The following is a 16942-nucleotide window of genomic DNA, read 5'->3' as shown; positions in this document are numbered from 1 at the left end:
ATCATTTTGTGGCCGAGGGTGCCATGGTTCAGAGAAGGTAAATAACTTATTCTGTGAATGAGTCACCAAAGGCAGGACTGGAGTCCATATGACTCCAAAATTCAAGTTCTTTCCATTAGAATATGCTGCTTCTAATATACTTATACAAAACAATACAATGCTAACAGCAAAATGTCTGCATCAATTTGGAAGAAATCATGATTTGAGAAGAGCAGACATCACTCCCTGGACATCACTCCCAGATAAAAGTCAGGGGACAATTTGACTTTCGGGAGGACCTTTTTGATAGGTTTTGTCCCTGAGAGAAAATGGTGGTGATTCCATGATGACCTATCAATGGTGTCTGTCACTATTTCTAATAATTTTAAATCTCCTTATAGGGGTATTTGCTTTTGGACTTTTTGCTACTGACATTTTTGTAAACGCTGGACAAGTAGTCACTGGGCACCTAACGCCGTACTTCTTGACGGTGTGCAAGCCAAACTACACCAGTACAGACTGCCAAGCCCACCACCAGTTTATAAACAATGGGAACATTTGTACCGGGGACCTGGAAGTGATAGAAAAGGCTCGGAGATCCTTTCCTTCCAAACACGCTGCTCTGAGCATTTACTCCGCCTTATACGCCACGGTGAGTATGCGAGTCTTGTCATCCTTCCCAAGTCGAGTTTTGGCTGGGATGTGCATCTCTCTGCCCTCCTCACCCCCATTCTTTCATCGCTGTCACAGTGATTTTTAAAGTCACGTTACAACATGTTTCCCCTATATAATATTATGCCGTTACCCCCACCCCCAACATCCTAGTGTTATATCCTGCCAGAGGATATTAGGTCTGGAAGGAATGTTAATAATCGCTTAGTCAAATCCTCCCATTTTATAGATGCAGAAACTGAGGCCCAGAGAATAGTTAAGAACACACAGTTAGAGCTGGCACCCAGACTCCTGGCACCGTGTCTAGGATTCTCTTGCCATCCACAGCAACACTCTTTGCCAAAGTTTTCGTTGGTTCTGGAACAGCGCAGATGTCTCACACCTGCCTACAAATTTGCAGGTGTGGGCCTTATATGAAAGGCTCCCCTAGCAGTGCAGCAAACCCAAGATAAAGACACAGCTTTCTTCTGCTCCTCCTGACACTCTTCTCCATGAGTTTGCCAGGACATATGCGTGATCCTACAAGACCCCCAACACCCAAAAGTTCACTTCTCACTTCTCTCCAGATCTCACAGGCTTTGACTGCGCCACTGAGCTATAATGTTCTTCTTATATTTTTTGCTCTCGTCACAGAGAAAACTTGAAGTGCATTCCACATCTTAAAATACAATAAGAAAAAAGAGCGTCCCTCTTTTTTTTTTTTCTACTCCTAATTACATCCATTTAGGAAATGAACTCATTTCACCTTTCTCTGGACTATGCTTAGGGATCAGCTCAAAGGCTTGATTTCTTATGCAATTATCTATGGAAGAGCAACTATTGGTCAAAAACAGCCCCTTTTCTTACTTCTTTTATGTTCAGTATGTGACTAGTCTAATGATTCTCAGCAAAATGTGAGGAAGGAGAAGACAAAGGAAAGACCCTTTTAAACCACCCATTCTTCCCAGAGACTCTGGGCACACCCATGCCCCACCCCCACCCTCAGGGAGCGCATTCCCATCCCCTCCACTGATAGTCGGCCTCTGATGGAAAAGTGTCTCTGCCACCACCCCAAACATATACATTCAGGGTGGGGAAAAGGTGACTGACTACCAGTCTTTTTAGTAGAGTTTGAAATAAATTGCCGAATATTCTCTTTAAAACAAAGGTCCCTTTGTGTCCCATTTACAGGATCATATTTTTAGGATTAATACATCAACCAGCAGTTATCCAAAATAAGTCTTCCTAGTGATTCCTTTTAGAGCTACTCTTTAATGAATACATAATGAAAGTTATTTCACTACCCCACATTAAAGAAACATGAATGTTAATGATATTAGAAGTCTCAGTTTACAAGACAGATCATTTATAGTTCAGTGAGCTTCTCCACTTTACCAAAACAAAACAAAAAACAAACAAAAAAACAAACAAAAACCTATGCCAAACATTGTTTAAGCAAAGAAAGTCTTCTTGGGCATTCAGCATATTTTTTAATTTCCAAAATATTGATTTGCCCTAAATTATCTAGAACCTAAAGCAATGAAGCAATGTACTCTTGCACCTTTTTTGTATTTTTAGCAAACTCGTCATTGCTATGTGAAATTAAGTTTACGACACCATTATAAAATTAAATCTGTTACTCATAATTAACTATTTTCATCAAGTGAGATGTAAATTTCTTTTGGGGAGAAAGAAGTAAGTACAGTCAGCTTACTCAGAATAGATGCAGCTGTAGCACGCGTTTTTAAGGTCTCCGATATGATGCAGTTCAAATCATGCTCCACGGACAATCATCAGATAAACCCTGACACAAGATTCCAGTTGTGCAGACCTTCCTGAGCCCCTGGTATGTGCGAAGCGCTTTCAGAAATTATTCGACAAAAATTTCCTAAGTACTAGTTCATCCTGTGAAGAGTACTAGCTATAGGCTTCATGCTCTTAATAGTTTGCAATCTTATGAGAAAGACTGATAAAGGTTATAATTTAAAAACAATATAGAAGCATAAAAAACTAAACTTAAATATACCTAGCATAAATGCTACATAACATTTCTTACATCGCCTCAGAATGGTATAATAATATGCTCTAATTTATGTGACTCTGATCTAACCACAGTTTTGTAGGGCATCTGCTACAATATAATAAAGACAATTCCATCATCCAGTATTCACATCAATATTGAAGCATCATTCTAGGAAATTAACAATTTCAATTATCATATTGTAAAATGCATCTATTTGAACTTGTATGTGCTCAGGCCACGCAAACACGCTATAGGCTATAATTTAAGTATCGGCATACTATTTTTCAGGGTCACAAACTCATTTCATTTGTTAAAGAAATGATGGATCAGTAATGCCCTCTACTGGTTTCTTGTAACTATTACCAAAGTGATCTGACAACGTGTTTACTTATTAGAAAAAGGTCTATCTTCCTAATTCTGCACCACCAGCTCCTCACAAAGAAATAAGAACAGCTTACATAAACTTAGGCTTCATAAATTTCCTATGTCATAAGTTTAATCATTCTTTACTTAGCAGTTATCCAAATCTTTCTTATGTATGGCACACATTGAAAAAAAATTTAATATTGGAGTAAATGGAGAGAGCCGATCACAGTTGTCCCGAAGAACGTGGGAATTAATTTTCCAGCACAGCTGAAATCTATCTGTGTGACACACTGGTGTAGAAGTTCTAATTCAACCAACTAATCGGTTAACACTCTTGTATTCATTGTTTGAAAGTGTGAAGAATCAGCTTGAACTATGGGCAGGGGGGATGCAAAAAGTAAAATGTATAGCTACTAGGCTTCTCTCCCATAAATTTCACTCTCATAGAAAATTTACTTGGTATCTGAGAATCTTATATGAGTTTTATTAACTTGTTGCATAAAAACTGCATTTTCCAAATCTGATCATTATTATGCAGTCATTTTTCATGTCATTATAATTTCTGTTCATACGCCCATGAGAATACAAAACACCATGATGAATGTGCATCTCTTCATTGTTCTTGCTGTGCTGGTTTCCTTCCCAAATTCTTTACTGAGTAACTCAGGGGAATTATTCAACTAGTTGATGTGGTTGCTTTGGCACCGCCTCTATTTGCCTATGCTGGTGTATGTGCATACGTGTGTGCGTGTGTACTGTATGAGGAGGCTGCCTGGTCCAGTCACTCCCCAGTCTCTGTCCTATTCCAGATGTACATCACAAGCACAATCAAGACGAAGAGCAGTCGACTGGCCAAGCCAGTGCTGTGCCTCGGAACCCTCTGCACGGCCTTCCTGACGGGCCTCAACCGGGTCTCTGAGTATAGAAACCACTGCTCCGATGTGATCGCGGGCTTTATCCTGGGCACTGCTGTAGCCCTGTTTCTGGTAGGTCAGCTTCCCTCTCTCTACCACTTTCCTTCAGAAAGGATGCCCAAGACCATGGAGAGTCAGGTTTCTCAGACTTCACAGTTCTAAGCTCGCGTTCCCCTGACCCCAACCTTGTGAGTTGCAATTATTCTCCGAGTATTAGGCATCCTTTTGCTGCAAGAATGATTTCTAAAGTACCCTTTCTTTGAGAAATATGATTGCATATTCGTCTGGGGATCAGGGAGAGGAATGCGTAGGAAAGATGACTTGTGTCTCTTCCTTCAACCCTGTGCTGGGGCCTGGGGCTGGGCAGACTAGTAATTGGCATACCTTCAAACCATTGTTCTAAAATATTTGTTCAGAATGTATGGGGAACAGAAGCTAAGTGTTGCTGGGGGGAAGAACAGAGAATGAAAGCCACTGGTGGAAGCAGGCAGCCTCTTCTCCAGCATCCCAAGAAACTCAGCTCTGGCCCAGACTTGCATATCTCACTTAGAAATATGAAAACCCTCAGCTAACCACACCCAGACTTTTTAGAAGGCCTCTGTTATTGTCTGAACATGCTTCTTGGGCACTGTTTTAAAATAACTTCTCAAATTTATTTCCTCATATGAATAACCTGGTAGAGTTTTGTATTAAAAAAAAAAAAAAAAGCCACCACTTAGTACTTGCAGACAGCTCAGAGTTTAGGCAGCATATTGGGCATAGTGATCACATAGGATCACTATCACAGGGTTTGCATTATCTTTTCAATCAGCACCAAAATTTTCAACTCAAAATTTAGTTTATTATAGATCTTGATAAAATAAATTTTAAAAGACTAAATTTTAATTTTTCATTTTTATTTAGAAAAAAAATGACTACAAGCAATGTTAAAAATAACCAAAATAACCATTTAAATGAGATTCCTCTCCGGAAGTTCTTTTGTAAAGGTTTAAAGTCCAGCTTTCCATCCTTTTTTCCATCCTTTTACGTTTCAAAAAGAAAGGGGTTTGGAATACATCAACCTTTACACAGCTTGCCTCTGCCTTTTCAAGTCCTTCTATAGTGAAAGACAAGTATTTAAATGAAAATTCTCTGGGTGAAGCTGCAGGAAAAGTGGTGCTGAGATGATCCTGGGCTGTTCACATATCAGAGAGAATATTTCCCTAAGATTGTTTCTTAAAGGAAGGAAAGAATACAGTTGACTTAAACAGAAGAGAGTGTTCTCAAAGAGAGTTCAATGGTTCATAAATAAAGGCTTGAGCTCAAAAGAAAGGCCAAACAATGTTGCTGATCAGTCCTAGAACCAGCCATCCCCAGCTAGGAAGAGCAGTCTTGACTGTCCCAGGAAATTTAATGGGAAGAAATCTGTAAAATCTTTGGTGTTTGCTATGGCTCCCTATACAAATGCCACTTTAACATTAAACTTACTTTCTCTCAGTGACTCACAGCCCTGTTGCCTACCACTCAGTTTACTATTTGGACTATTGTTGCCTTCCCAATTGATAGCAAATATCAAAATTTGTTTTCCATGAACGATCTTTACGGAAGACCCAAACCTGCTCTTAAGTTGCTCTGGTAGGAGACATACCACACTGTCTCTCACTGAGTCTGCATGTGTGCATATATATATTTCATATACACACACAGTGCATATACATATTTCATATACACACACACTGAGCTAGGAAATGAGAGGGGAAGGATGTCAGAGAAGAGAGTGAAAGCATTTCAAAGCAGATATTAGAGAGAAGATAGAGAGAAAAAGAGAGGAGTCTGAGAATAGGAGCATACGCGTGGCATATGCTCATTATTGTTTTGTGTTTCCTATGAAGATGAAAGAGGGGAAAGGGGGCAAAGGATTATTAATTGAGCAATTACTACTACCCTACAATTCACATACACCGGATCGTGGGCTCCTAGGATGACCCTAACAATAGCCCATCCTCATTTTTTGGATGAGGACAGCAAGGCTCAAGATAAGTAACTTGCCCAATGGCCACACAGCCAATAAGCTACGAATCTAACCCGAGTCTCTTCAACTCCAGAGCGCTTACACCTTCTACTTCTCCCATTTCCTGAATGGAGGAAGTTTAAGCAGAACTGGAGAGTGAGATGAAAGAAAGCAGAGAATATTATGGAAATGTTCTGCAGGGCGTGAAGAATTACAGGAAAGATTAAAAGGGATTGGACATATAAACAAAGACAGAGAACAATGGAAGAAGAAAGTATGGAAAGAAACAGATAAACTCTACACGGGCAAAGGAAGCAAAGCAGATGGTAAAAACAGACTCGATTTTGAAGCGGCCCAGTAGGAAATAAGAAAAGTGGGTAGTAATGTAGAGGAAAGTTTTTTTAATGGAAGCAAAAACAAAAGAATGCCATGATGAGTTATTTAATCTTAAGTAAATACTAGTCACAAAATTTAAGGATGATCATCTTACATAAAAATTAAAGACTAGCTAATCTTGAATGGGTATTTGCTATACGTTTGCCACTTAAGAGGCAAAATATTATAGTGTTGTGAACTATGGAGTTTAAATCTCTGTGTGACCTTGGGCAAGTTATCCAGCTTCTCTGTGCCTCCTTATCTAAGTTGGAGATCATAATAATATCTTTCTTGTGAGATTGTTGAGAAAGTTAAATGAAATATGGTAAAACCCTCAGAACAGTGCCAGACACGTAGTGGCCCTCAGTAAGTGTTAGCTGTTAATTATAGGTGGTTTACAATTTTTTTTTTTTTATCATTACAGATCTATGAGGCAGGTATTATATCATTATCATTTTACAGGTGAGGAAACAGGCTCAATGGGGTGGATTGATTATCACTAGCCATCTGACGATCAAACAGATGTTTCCTCGGCACCTAGACTGTGCTCAGCAGACACCCTAGACCATACTCCAGGTCTTTCCATGGTCCCTATCTGCTGGCTCAAAGGAAGAAAGTCACTTGGGCAATGATAATCTAAGGAAAGGCCTGTCACATTCAGAGATGGCCATGCATTGAAGGCTGTAGTCTGACCCAATCTTTTTTCCCCTCATCCTGCAGGGAATGTGTGTGGTCCATAACTTTAAAGGAACACAAGGCTCTCCTTCCAAACCCAAACCCGAGGACCCCCGTGGAGTACCCCTAATGGCTTTCCCAAGGATAGAAAGCCCACTGGAAACCTTAAGTGCACAGGTATAGTAAAATAATTTTAGCAAACCAAACCCACAGGCTCAGGCATGTTATCTTGGGAGGTCAACTAATCTATTCCTCTACTGGAAGTAGGACACCACTGGATCTACCCAGCACCAATAGAAATCTGATATGAAGGCCCTCAAGAACTTTACAGCTTCCTCAATCAGTCCTGTATTTATTCTGGGGCTAGGCAATCGTGAATCTTCAGGAAGTTTTAGTAATGTCTATCTTAAACCTCAGCTGCTTCAGGATACCGCAACCTCCGATGTAATGCCACAGTTAAAAATTTGGACCAATCATGTGGGAGGCCAATCTGATTTAGTAACTAGGACAATAATATTTGGAAAGAAGAAGATTTTGTTACATTCAGGGACAGATGTAAACTAGAAGCACTTTTAAAAAGTTTTTAACTAAGTATCCTTTTGGATCTATTTTGATAACCACCAAAAGTTCAAGGCAACAATGCTTGCTGATCGCTTATTTACACCAGGACCTCACTTCACACCAGGGATACAGAAAATAACTAGCCACATAGTCTTTGCCCTCAAAGAACTCACCGATGATTAGGAAAAGTAGATATAAATGAGTAATCAGAATACGGCAGGCTGAATCAGAGGTCCAAAAGTGCTGTGTGAGTACAAATTGAAGATAGGGAAAACCATGGAAAAGGCTTGCCAGCTGAAAGGAAACTAGAAAGATGGCATTAGGCACTTATTTTTGCCTGAGACAGTTGCTAGGTGCTTTACAAGTATTATATGAACAAAAACCTATTGAATTGATAGTGTAATTCCTATTTCCAGGATAAAGAGAGGAATGCTGAAGAAAGCGATGTTAAATTACTCGCTCAAGGCCACATAGCTGGCCTGTAGAGAGCTGGATCGGGGGCAGTTCTTTAAGCAGACAGGGGAATGATTAATAATAAAACAGGGTTTTTGTTATCATGACACTTTTTTCAGATAGCTGAATCCTGCTAAAATGTTTATTTTCCATAACAGTCTATTTATCTTGAAATCTTGCTTGTATTTGGAAATTTCCTTACTAAATCATTGTTATAGGTCATGCAAAGGAAAAGCAAATCACCTCCCACTGGAATTAGCATGTGCTTCATATCAGTATAGTAGAAAAATAATATTTTTTATTATTTAAAGATTATTACCTATCAGACATCTAAGACAACTATCCTATTTCTTTTCACATTCAATGAAATCTTTCTTTAATTTTATAAAAAAAAAAAAAACAACAAAATAATAAAGCTATTTCCATCTGGAGAAAAACATGTAGGGCTCTGCATTAAATCCAAAGCCAAGCATTTTATTTATTTGTTTATTCTACCTTAACCTGTATTAAGATGAAAATTTCGACTTGGTCTAATTAAAAATAAATAAACATTATTACTAGTTTATTTATATACAGCCTGTTGATGCAGGTGGAATCACAAATTAGCTAAATAATGATACCTTGTAATGAAATAATAAAATGACTCTAATTTTTCTTACCTCTCGAATTATGATTCTGTATATGGCGAGGTCAGAATTGTTCCCTCTATTTTTGAGGTGAAGCAACAGAAGACAAAGGTCAATTTAAAAAGCAAAGAAGTATTTGCTGAGTTCCACAAACATGTCAGTCTCTGTGTCCTAGTAAATGTTGTTTACTTCCCCCTGAACATCCTGGCCTAAGGGGACCCCCTTCCTCCCCATTCTTCTGCCCAGCAGTGCTCGAGCATTATCCTCTGTCTGAAGCCTTCTCCAGATTTCCTTCTCTCTTCTCCCTCAGAACCATGAATCGTTGACCAGACCAAGAGACATCAGGCCATATTTGGGGTGATTCCACTTACACTGAAAAATGAAGTGCCAAACAGGTTTTCAAAAACTGCTATTCACAAGATTAAAAATCCTTTTAAAATACATATTATTTTATTATTCATTATAGGCAGTAGTAGAACTTCTTTCAAATGTGTTCATGTATCTTTGTACCCAGGTAGATCACCTCATCTGCATATAATTTGAGGCCTTTCTAGAATATCAGGCTTGGGCGAGAGGACCCTCAGGGTCCCTCCTATGATCGCCCCCTCATAATTAATGCCAATAGTGCACTCTCATATCTACCTCCCCGAGGACTTAGAGACCTTTGAGGATCTGAACCATGTCTTATTCTCCATAGTTTCTGGCATTCACTAGGTATGGAATAAATATTTGATGGATGGACAGGTGCCAGCCAGAACCAAAATCTGAACTAGACACTTTAGTCAAAACCAAGAACTTAAAATCGGACCATAGTTACTATCTGAACCTCCATGGAAATTAGAAATTTATGAGAAACAATGAACAAGACTTCTGCAGGCTAGTTAAAATGAAGCTCCAGAAAGCTCGGTGGAGATTGTTATATCTCCAGTGATGCCATCCATACCAATTGTGGAAGGTTCGAGTAACCAAGCATCTGCTTTTAGTGTCATATGTTTCTATGCAGTTAGTTAGGAGAATGTACCCTTTATTTGTTGATTAAGAAATGAAAGTTAGCATTTGTTGCGAGCCATCACATTCAATCTAATCCTGCAATTGGCATTATTATTCTTTTTACAGATGAAGTAAGTAAGGCAAAAAGAGGTTAAGTAACATGCCCAGAGTAACCCAGACAGAATTAAAACACAGGCCCATCTATTTCTAAAGGCCTTGCTTGATACACCATGCTGCCTGATTCATCATTCAAGGGAAATTCCATTTTGAAATCTGCAGCTCTTGGCATTGAATATGGAAATATGCCATAGGGAATAGTGTGTTTGAACTGAGCTGCACAGACTGGTGAATTTGAACTGAGCTAGAACTCTTCCAAAAGAAATATGCCCTTTGTTTTCCCCTGTGGGCAAGAACTCCCTGTGCGACTCCAACAGCCTTGGCTTCTATTGGAAGTTGCTCCTTTGTCATTTCTGGGATAGAACCATCTATCCCAGAGAGAACCTAGGAAAAGGATCTCTGGAGATTCAAGAGAAGATATGAGCCTCTCTTCAGAGCACACATTCACATGCAGGAAATGCATCCCACTGTCCAAAATACTTCAAAAAGAAGACTGTCTGAATGGGGAGGGTACCCAGGCACCCTCCTTTCCTTCCTCCTGAGGCATCCTTTTCTCTTTGCCACTTTGAGCCCCCAGAGCTATGGTGTTCTTTTTCCTCTCTAAAACCAGCTCAACTTTGCACATTTGCCTTCTGTGATTCCTCTTAATCAGGCTGATTGAAACAAGGTGCATTTTTTCTAAAATCTTTCCCAAGTACTAAAGAGAAATCAAAAAGTAAATAATTACAGAATGCAAACAAAACAAAAATAGTCGAGTTTCCAAATCATTATTTTGTGGTCTTATAGAGTCATTGTGATCTCACAGAGATCCTCTTTTAGGATCACACCGAGTCACTGTGACCCTAAAGACACCCGCTTCCTGCCGGCCACATCCTGCATCTCCACGTCCACATTCACTGAAGTGATTAAGCCTAGTGTTGAACAATGTGTGTCTTTGTCACACACAGTTTATATTAACAAAGAAATTAGAGATGAAACAATTGTGTTAACTCACTCTAGATATGATATAAAGTTTCCCTGTGTCTCCAGACAAAGAATTCTGTGTATGCTGAGACCCAAATGCCTGGGACCTAACTCCAAGAGATTCTGATTCAGCAATTCTGGAGTGAAAAAAATTATATATTTAATAAAATATTCCCAGAGGAATTCTAATGTTGCCCTTCATGCAAAACATTTCATATTATAAATAGAAAAAAAGACTTGGAGCATTAAAGAAGTCTGCCCATAGTCACAAATTTTGTTATCTTAGGATGTTGAATTTATCTTTACCTCTTACTCTTAAATGGGATCTTATAAACATATAAATGACCAAGATATTGACTGAAAAACAATTTTCAAAAACCATATTATAAAAGTAAAGACATAAAAGAAGTTGTTTTCCACATTAATGATAAAAAAAAATGTATATCAAACCTTAGTTTTCACAAATATGGCAGATAAAAGTACCTTGAAAAATCCAAAATACTCAGTTTCTAACATGTATAATTGAGCTCTCAGGACTATAATGTTAATCTCTAGTGTCTTAAAAACAAACAGAAACCAGGAAGCCTATAATAATCAATTAGATCCATAGCCACAGTTTCTTAAGGTATTTGCCAGTTCCATGGACTAGAGGTTTTAAATCCAAACAAAAGAGAAAGACTTGGGGCCTGCAAAAGGTAGGGGTATGCAGTTGACGTTTAACAACACTAGAGTTGGAGAGCTGACCGCCAGAGCAGTTGAAAATCTACGTATAACTTTTGACTCCCCTAAAACTTAACTACTAATATAGCCTACTGTTCACCAGAAGCCTTACCAATAACAGTCTATTAACACATATTTTGTATGTTATATGTATTATATGCTGTATTCTTACAATAAAGTAAGCTAGAGAAAAGAATGTTATTAAGAAAATCACAGGGGAAGAGAAAACACATTTATAATATTTATTGGAAAAAAAAATGTGCTTGTAAGTGGACCCACATAGTTCAAACCCATGTTGTTCAAGGGTCAACTGTAGATATAAGTTATATAAACAAAAGAGATACTGGTTATATGAACAAGCCATATAAATAAAAATTGATAGAATTACAAGGAAAAAATGGACAAAGATGAATCATAGTGTGAGATTTTAACATATTTCTCACAGTAATTAAGAAAACAAACAAAATATTGTAAAGACATTTGATGATTAATAAGATTGATCTAATATGTATTATGTATAATCCTTCTCAAAACACATGGAACATTATGAAAATGGACCATGTATACACCTGTAAAATAAGTCTCAAAAAATTTTAAAGAATCAGTATCACACAGACCACATTCTCTCAAGAAAAATTCAGATACCTAAAAACAACAAAAAAACCCTATACATTTGAAAATATTAAATTCAGTCATTTCTATATAACTCGTGACTCAAAGAATAAATCATGTGGAATTTTTTTTCAAAAATTAGAACTGTTCGATATTAAAAACTATCTTAAAAAAGATGTGGAATACAGCTAAAATTGCTTTTTGAGATCCTAAATGTTCATATTAGAATATAGCTGAGTAAATGTAAGAGAGAATTACATAGAGAACAAATTTAGATAAAGAATAAGCTGATTTGGGTTGAAAAATAAGAAAGATTTAATAGAAGAAGTAACAATTTGAGAAGCCTTGGAAGAGCATGTCAGAAAAAGGGAGGAGCCTGTGCAACGAAGGGATATTCAGGAAAAAGTAAATGTGTGCATGAGTTGATCAATCCAGCTCTAAGATTTTATCTGCTTGTGTTTGCAGAATCACTCTGCCTCCATGACCGAAGTTACCTGAGATGGCTGATGTGTCACAAGCTGTTTTTTTTTTTTAATCACTCTCCAGTTCGATACTTCAAGACACACAGTTACTCAATGTCAAACTGTGACGACAAGTATTATGTTTATCTAGTTAGAGGCTAATGTTTTGTACATTTTTTGTATGAGGAATTGATGTAGCTTGCCCTGATTTTTTTTTTTTTTTTTTTTTTTTTTTAATATATTTATGCCAGAATTTTAAACCAACAAAAATTTCTTCTTGTTCAAGTGTGCATTGAAGAACCACATTTATTCAATGATTGATGTTGTTTTGTGATATTTGTACACAAACCTTCTTTTCTCAGTTTTATAGACACAGAAATAAAATTAATATAACAATTCACTTTAACCTTTTATTACCACAGTTGCTGCCTCCTCCAGAAGTTTTAAATATTAATGAAAGTTAACCTTTGAGTTTCAGGGAGGACAATGTTGGTTAAAGGTAAATCTCAAAATCAATTGTACAGGAAGAAATATTACTTTCAAAAAGAACTCTGTGTTCTGATCTCTACACATGTTATTGCATTCTAAGTTTAAGTAAGGTATTAATGAAGTCACCTAGTTACACAATTGGCAGAAAATCCTGGATTTGAGGACTGTTAGGGTTATTATGATTCTTTCGTGGATAATCGTCTCTCCCATCTAAGAAACTCAAGATCTTTCTGGAATTATGTCCTTGGGCAGACAGGTGACACTGCAGCCTTCTTTCTAAAAAGCAGCCAGCACCAGCCTTCCCTGTCAACTCAAGTTTTGTATATCATATTGTATGGACTTTATATGAAAATGAATATTTTACAGTTTGCACAGTATTATTTTACAGAAAGGTATCAGAGCATCTACAACCCAGAGCCCAGAGCAACAGCCTGACTTTGTGGCTTTTAACTGTTCTAGACTTTTCACTGCATCTCATTTTTCTAGCATGGTAATAACTGACGTGTAACTCCTTTAAGAGAGGAGCTCCTTTGTCTGTATCTATCTGAATGTTTTCTTGACACTTCCATGTTGGCTCTTCTTACCTTTTTTTGTACATATTTTTTTTTTCTAAAGAGAAGATAAAAGTTATCACGAAATGTATTCTGGCTCATGTCTTTTGTTTTAAGCTTCATTCACTGGGCAAAGGTATTTGAAGAGTTACAATGAAGAGACCTCAGTAAGTATTCATCCTTTTCAGTTCCATGCCTACTGAGATAAATCCTAATGGATGCTGTACATATCAGCACCTATATTAGAATACAGGTCTGCCTGACTTCAACTTCTACTATTTCCATTACATCAGGGGTCCCCAACCACCAGGCCGTGTGATGGTACCGATCCGTGACCTGTTAAGAACTGGGCCGCACAGCAGGAGGTGAGTGGCAGGCCAGCAAGCGAAGCTTCATCTGTATTCGCAGCTGCTCCCCAGTGCTAGCATCACCACCCCAGCTCTACCTCAGCTCGTCAGGCATTAGATTCTCATAGGAGCACTGGTCCCTGGTGCCAAAAAGGTTGGGGACTGCTGCACTATATCAAGATGCCTTCAAACCAAGTCCACATTTTTTCAAAGGCTTTCCAATGTGATATACCTACTTCAATAGTTCAGGGGATGGTATAGGTGAAGAAAGTACATCATGAGAAGGGTGCATACTGCTTATGAGAAGAAGAATTTGTAAACTCTGAGCTTCCCGATCTTGTAGAAGCTACCTAAGTGTAACGTTGCCCAATTTCAGAGTGATTCCTTTTCTAAACATATTTTGGGATTTTTGTTTTTTCAGAACAGCAATAAGAGCTCAATTCTATTTAACTATTCATGATAAGACATTCTGGAAAATGTCAGGCTATATTAGTTTTACATTAACCATTTATTGTTTCAATGAGAGACCTTTTAAATGTCTGACTACCAGATGGCATTTCCAAGAACTTAAGTCAAGTTGACAAAGTGTGTGTTATCCATCTATGCTTCTCTCCGGTTTCAGTCTGGAAGGACTTATTAGAAATGTTCCGAGATCTCTATCCAGAGAACCCAATTTCCTGGCCTTGGGCTTGGGGTTATTGGCACTTAACTGAGTCATGCTCCACAGGACACCACAACCACACTGAGGCACTTGGAACTAAGGTGCATCTCTGGGCTCACATCCCTAGGACCCCTGAGCCAGTCTGATTCCTTCCATTATGCCATGGCAACCTTAGCATCACCCCCAATTAGCCACAAGTCACTTCATGAGCCTCATATTGACCTTTCAAGCCTGCCATTTGAGATTCATGTCTTAGGGCTAGGGATGTTTCCGCTTGGGCCACCCACCAAGGACAAAGCCCTCTGTCTAATGGGCAAGTGGTCACTTAGCCTCGGAAAGAATGAATTCTGCAATAAGCTTTACTTCCTTTTTTTAAGGAAAGCTTAGAGGAGCCTGAGAAGTCTGACTCTCTGTGAGAAGGAAGTGGGAAGGAACAAAAGAAAGGCTAAACAAGTCTGTTGACATAAGAAACCTCACGAGACTATTAGCGCCTGAGGATATCTATGACATTTTTCACTTTTTTGATTCAATGCTCAGAACAGGGCCTGACACAGAGCAAGCAGTTAAAGTGTGTCAAATAGATGGATTCCAGACATCTTCCCAAATTGGCCAAAGGAGACTTGACTCATTTGGAAATGAAAAGAATATTTAGATACAGGAATAATAAGGGTGAGGAAACTGCACTCAGCAGTTACAAACACATGGGAGCATCTCTTCATACATCCTAACAATCTCCTTGTTAGGCTGTGATAGACAGAAGGGCTGAATGTAGCTCTAGTGAATTAGAGAATGCAAACAAGCATAATCACATACACCGAGGGAGAGTGAGTATCACTGGCATGACTTAAAGAGCATAAGAGCCAGGAGAAGCACTTCATTTCAAAAATTTGACGTGATTTCCCTATTGTATGCAACTACCCGTACTTCTCAAGAATGTTAAGTATCTTGGAAGCAGACACAGCAAATACTAAATTGCCCTAGTCTATTTTAAAGAATAGGTTATATTAAGGCTATTATACTATTTCTGCCCTGCTGAATTCAATAAGTGTACTATATAGTCTGTTGGGAATTTGAAATGAACACCAAACCTCTTGCTTGCATCCCAGTTCTTGATCCAGATGCCCCAGGATCAATTGATACATTCATTCCTTCAGTAAGTATTTAATGAGCATCAATTATTTGTCAGGGGTCATGCTAAGAACCGAGAATATGCAACAAAATTAATTGACCCACTTCTTATCTTCCTGGAACTTAAAGTGGAAGGAAAGGAAAACAACCACAAAACAACATATAATTAGTACTTTGAAGGGTACCCGATTTAGATAGGGCAAGATTGAGTGTTATCAGGAAAGGCTTCTTTAAAGAAGTGACATATATGTTAGAATGAATAGGAAGTGACTAGATAGAAAGCAGAGAAAAGCACTTGAGGCCAAGGGAACAGCATGTGCAAAGAACCTGGGGCAGGAAAGAGCTTTACACATGTGAAGACCTGAAGGAAAGCCAGAATGACTGGGGTGTAGTGAGAAACATTTGATGGTGCTAGAGAGCATGTTGGATGATTTAGAAGCCTCGTTATGGATTTTGGAATTTATCCCAAAGTAACAGGAAGTCCTTAGTGGACAGAGAACTCTCAGTAAGCAGGAGATGGCTTCTCCACATTACATCTGATCGTGAAGTACATTATGTCTAACTGGCCATTTTTAGAGATGCTAAGTTTGATCGGTGGGTTCAGGTGGTTACAGTCTGACCCCTTCATTGCAAAGTGACATCATCCCTTCCCCCTCTTTATAACCAGAAAGTTATCTAAAGGATGATACTTTGTGCTTAGGGTTTAAGCGGGGGAAGGAGAGGAGAAGTAAATTAGAAACTACTTAGAAATTTAAAAAATAAGAACACTGCATATCAAAAAGCCGGAAAAATAAACACAAAGATCACAGAAAGAATGTATTTATTTTAAAGAAACAGAAATTGATGCATCAGGAAAAAATAGATTTGACCAATAAATAAACCAAAAGCTGTTCTTGGAAAAGATCAATAAAAGAGACAAATATTTTACAAGTCAGACTGAGAGGAAAAAGAGAAAGCATACAAATAAACAACAAGGAATATATAAAAAATCATAAGGGGAAAACGTGTTCCAGAAAACATAGGCGAAATTCTGAGAAAATATAAATGATCAGATTGGCTCCATATTAAATTTTAAAACCCAAATGAATCAATATGAGAAACTGATTTATTGAAATTCGATGAATAAGTAAAATTATTTCATTAATGAATGTAATTCACCACATTAACAAATTGAAAGAGAAAGCATTTTGAAGATAATAGCTAACTCATATTTTAAAAAAAATTATGTGCCAGGCTCTATTCTAAGAGCTTTAAATATGTTAACTCATTTAATTTCAATAAATGCTACAA

The 16942-nt window shown here is 38.0% G+C and overlaps 1 protein-coding gene across 2 annotated transcripts in view; it reads left to right on the top strand.

Moving 5' to 3' along the window:
* Positions 1–13607, top strand: part of PLPPR1 (phospholipid phosphatase related 1) — a 399455-nt gene extending 385848 nt beyond the window's left edge. For both annotated transcript variants that reach the window (XM_039855678.1, XM_039855683.1), the window contains 4 exons: positions 381–631; positions 3829–4005; positions 7019–7150; positions 12481–13607. In XM_039855678.1, the coding sequence (XP_039711612.1) occupies positions 381–631; positions 3829–4005; positions 7019–7150; positions 12481–12513 (593 nt within the window). In that variant the 3' untranslated portion in view covers positions 12514–13607. The remainder of the gene's footprint in view (positions 1–380; positions 632–3828; positions 4006–7018; positions 7151–12480) is intronic.
* The last annotated feature ends 3335 nt before the right edge of the window (positions 13608–16942 follow it).

Source organism: Pteropus medius, unplaced genomic scaffold (genome assembly GCF_902729225.1).
Source record: "Pteropus medius unplaced genomic scaffold, Ma_sr-lr_union100, whole genome shotgun sequence".
Lineage (NCBI taxonomy): Eukaryota > Metazoa > Chordata > Mammalia > Chiroptera > Pteropodidae > Pteropus > Pteropus medius.
The sequence above is the reverse complement of the archived record's forward strand: the minus strand, read 5'-3'. Positions and strand labels throughout refer to the sequence as shown.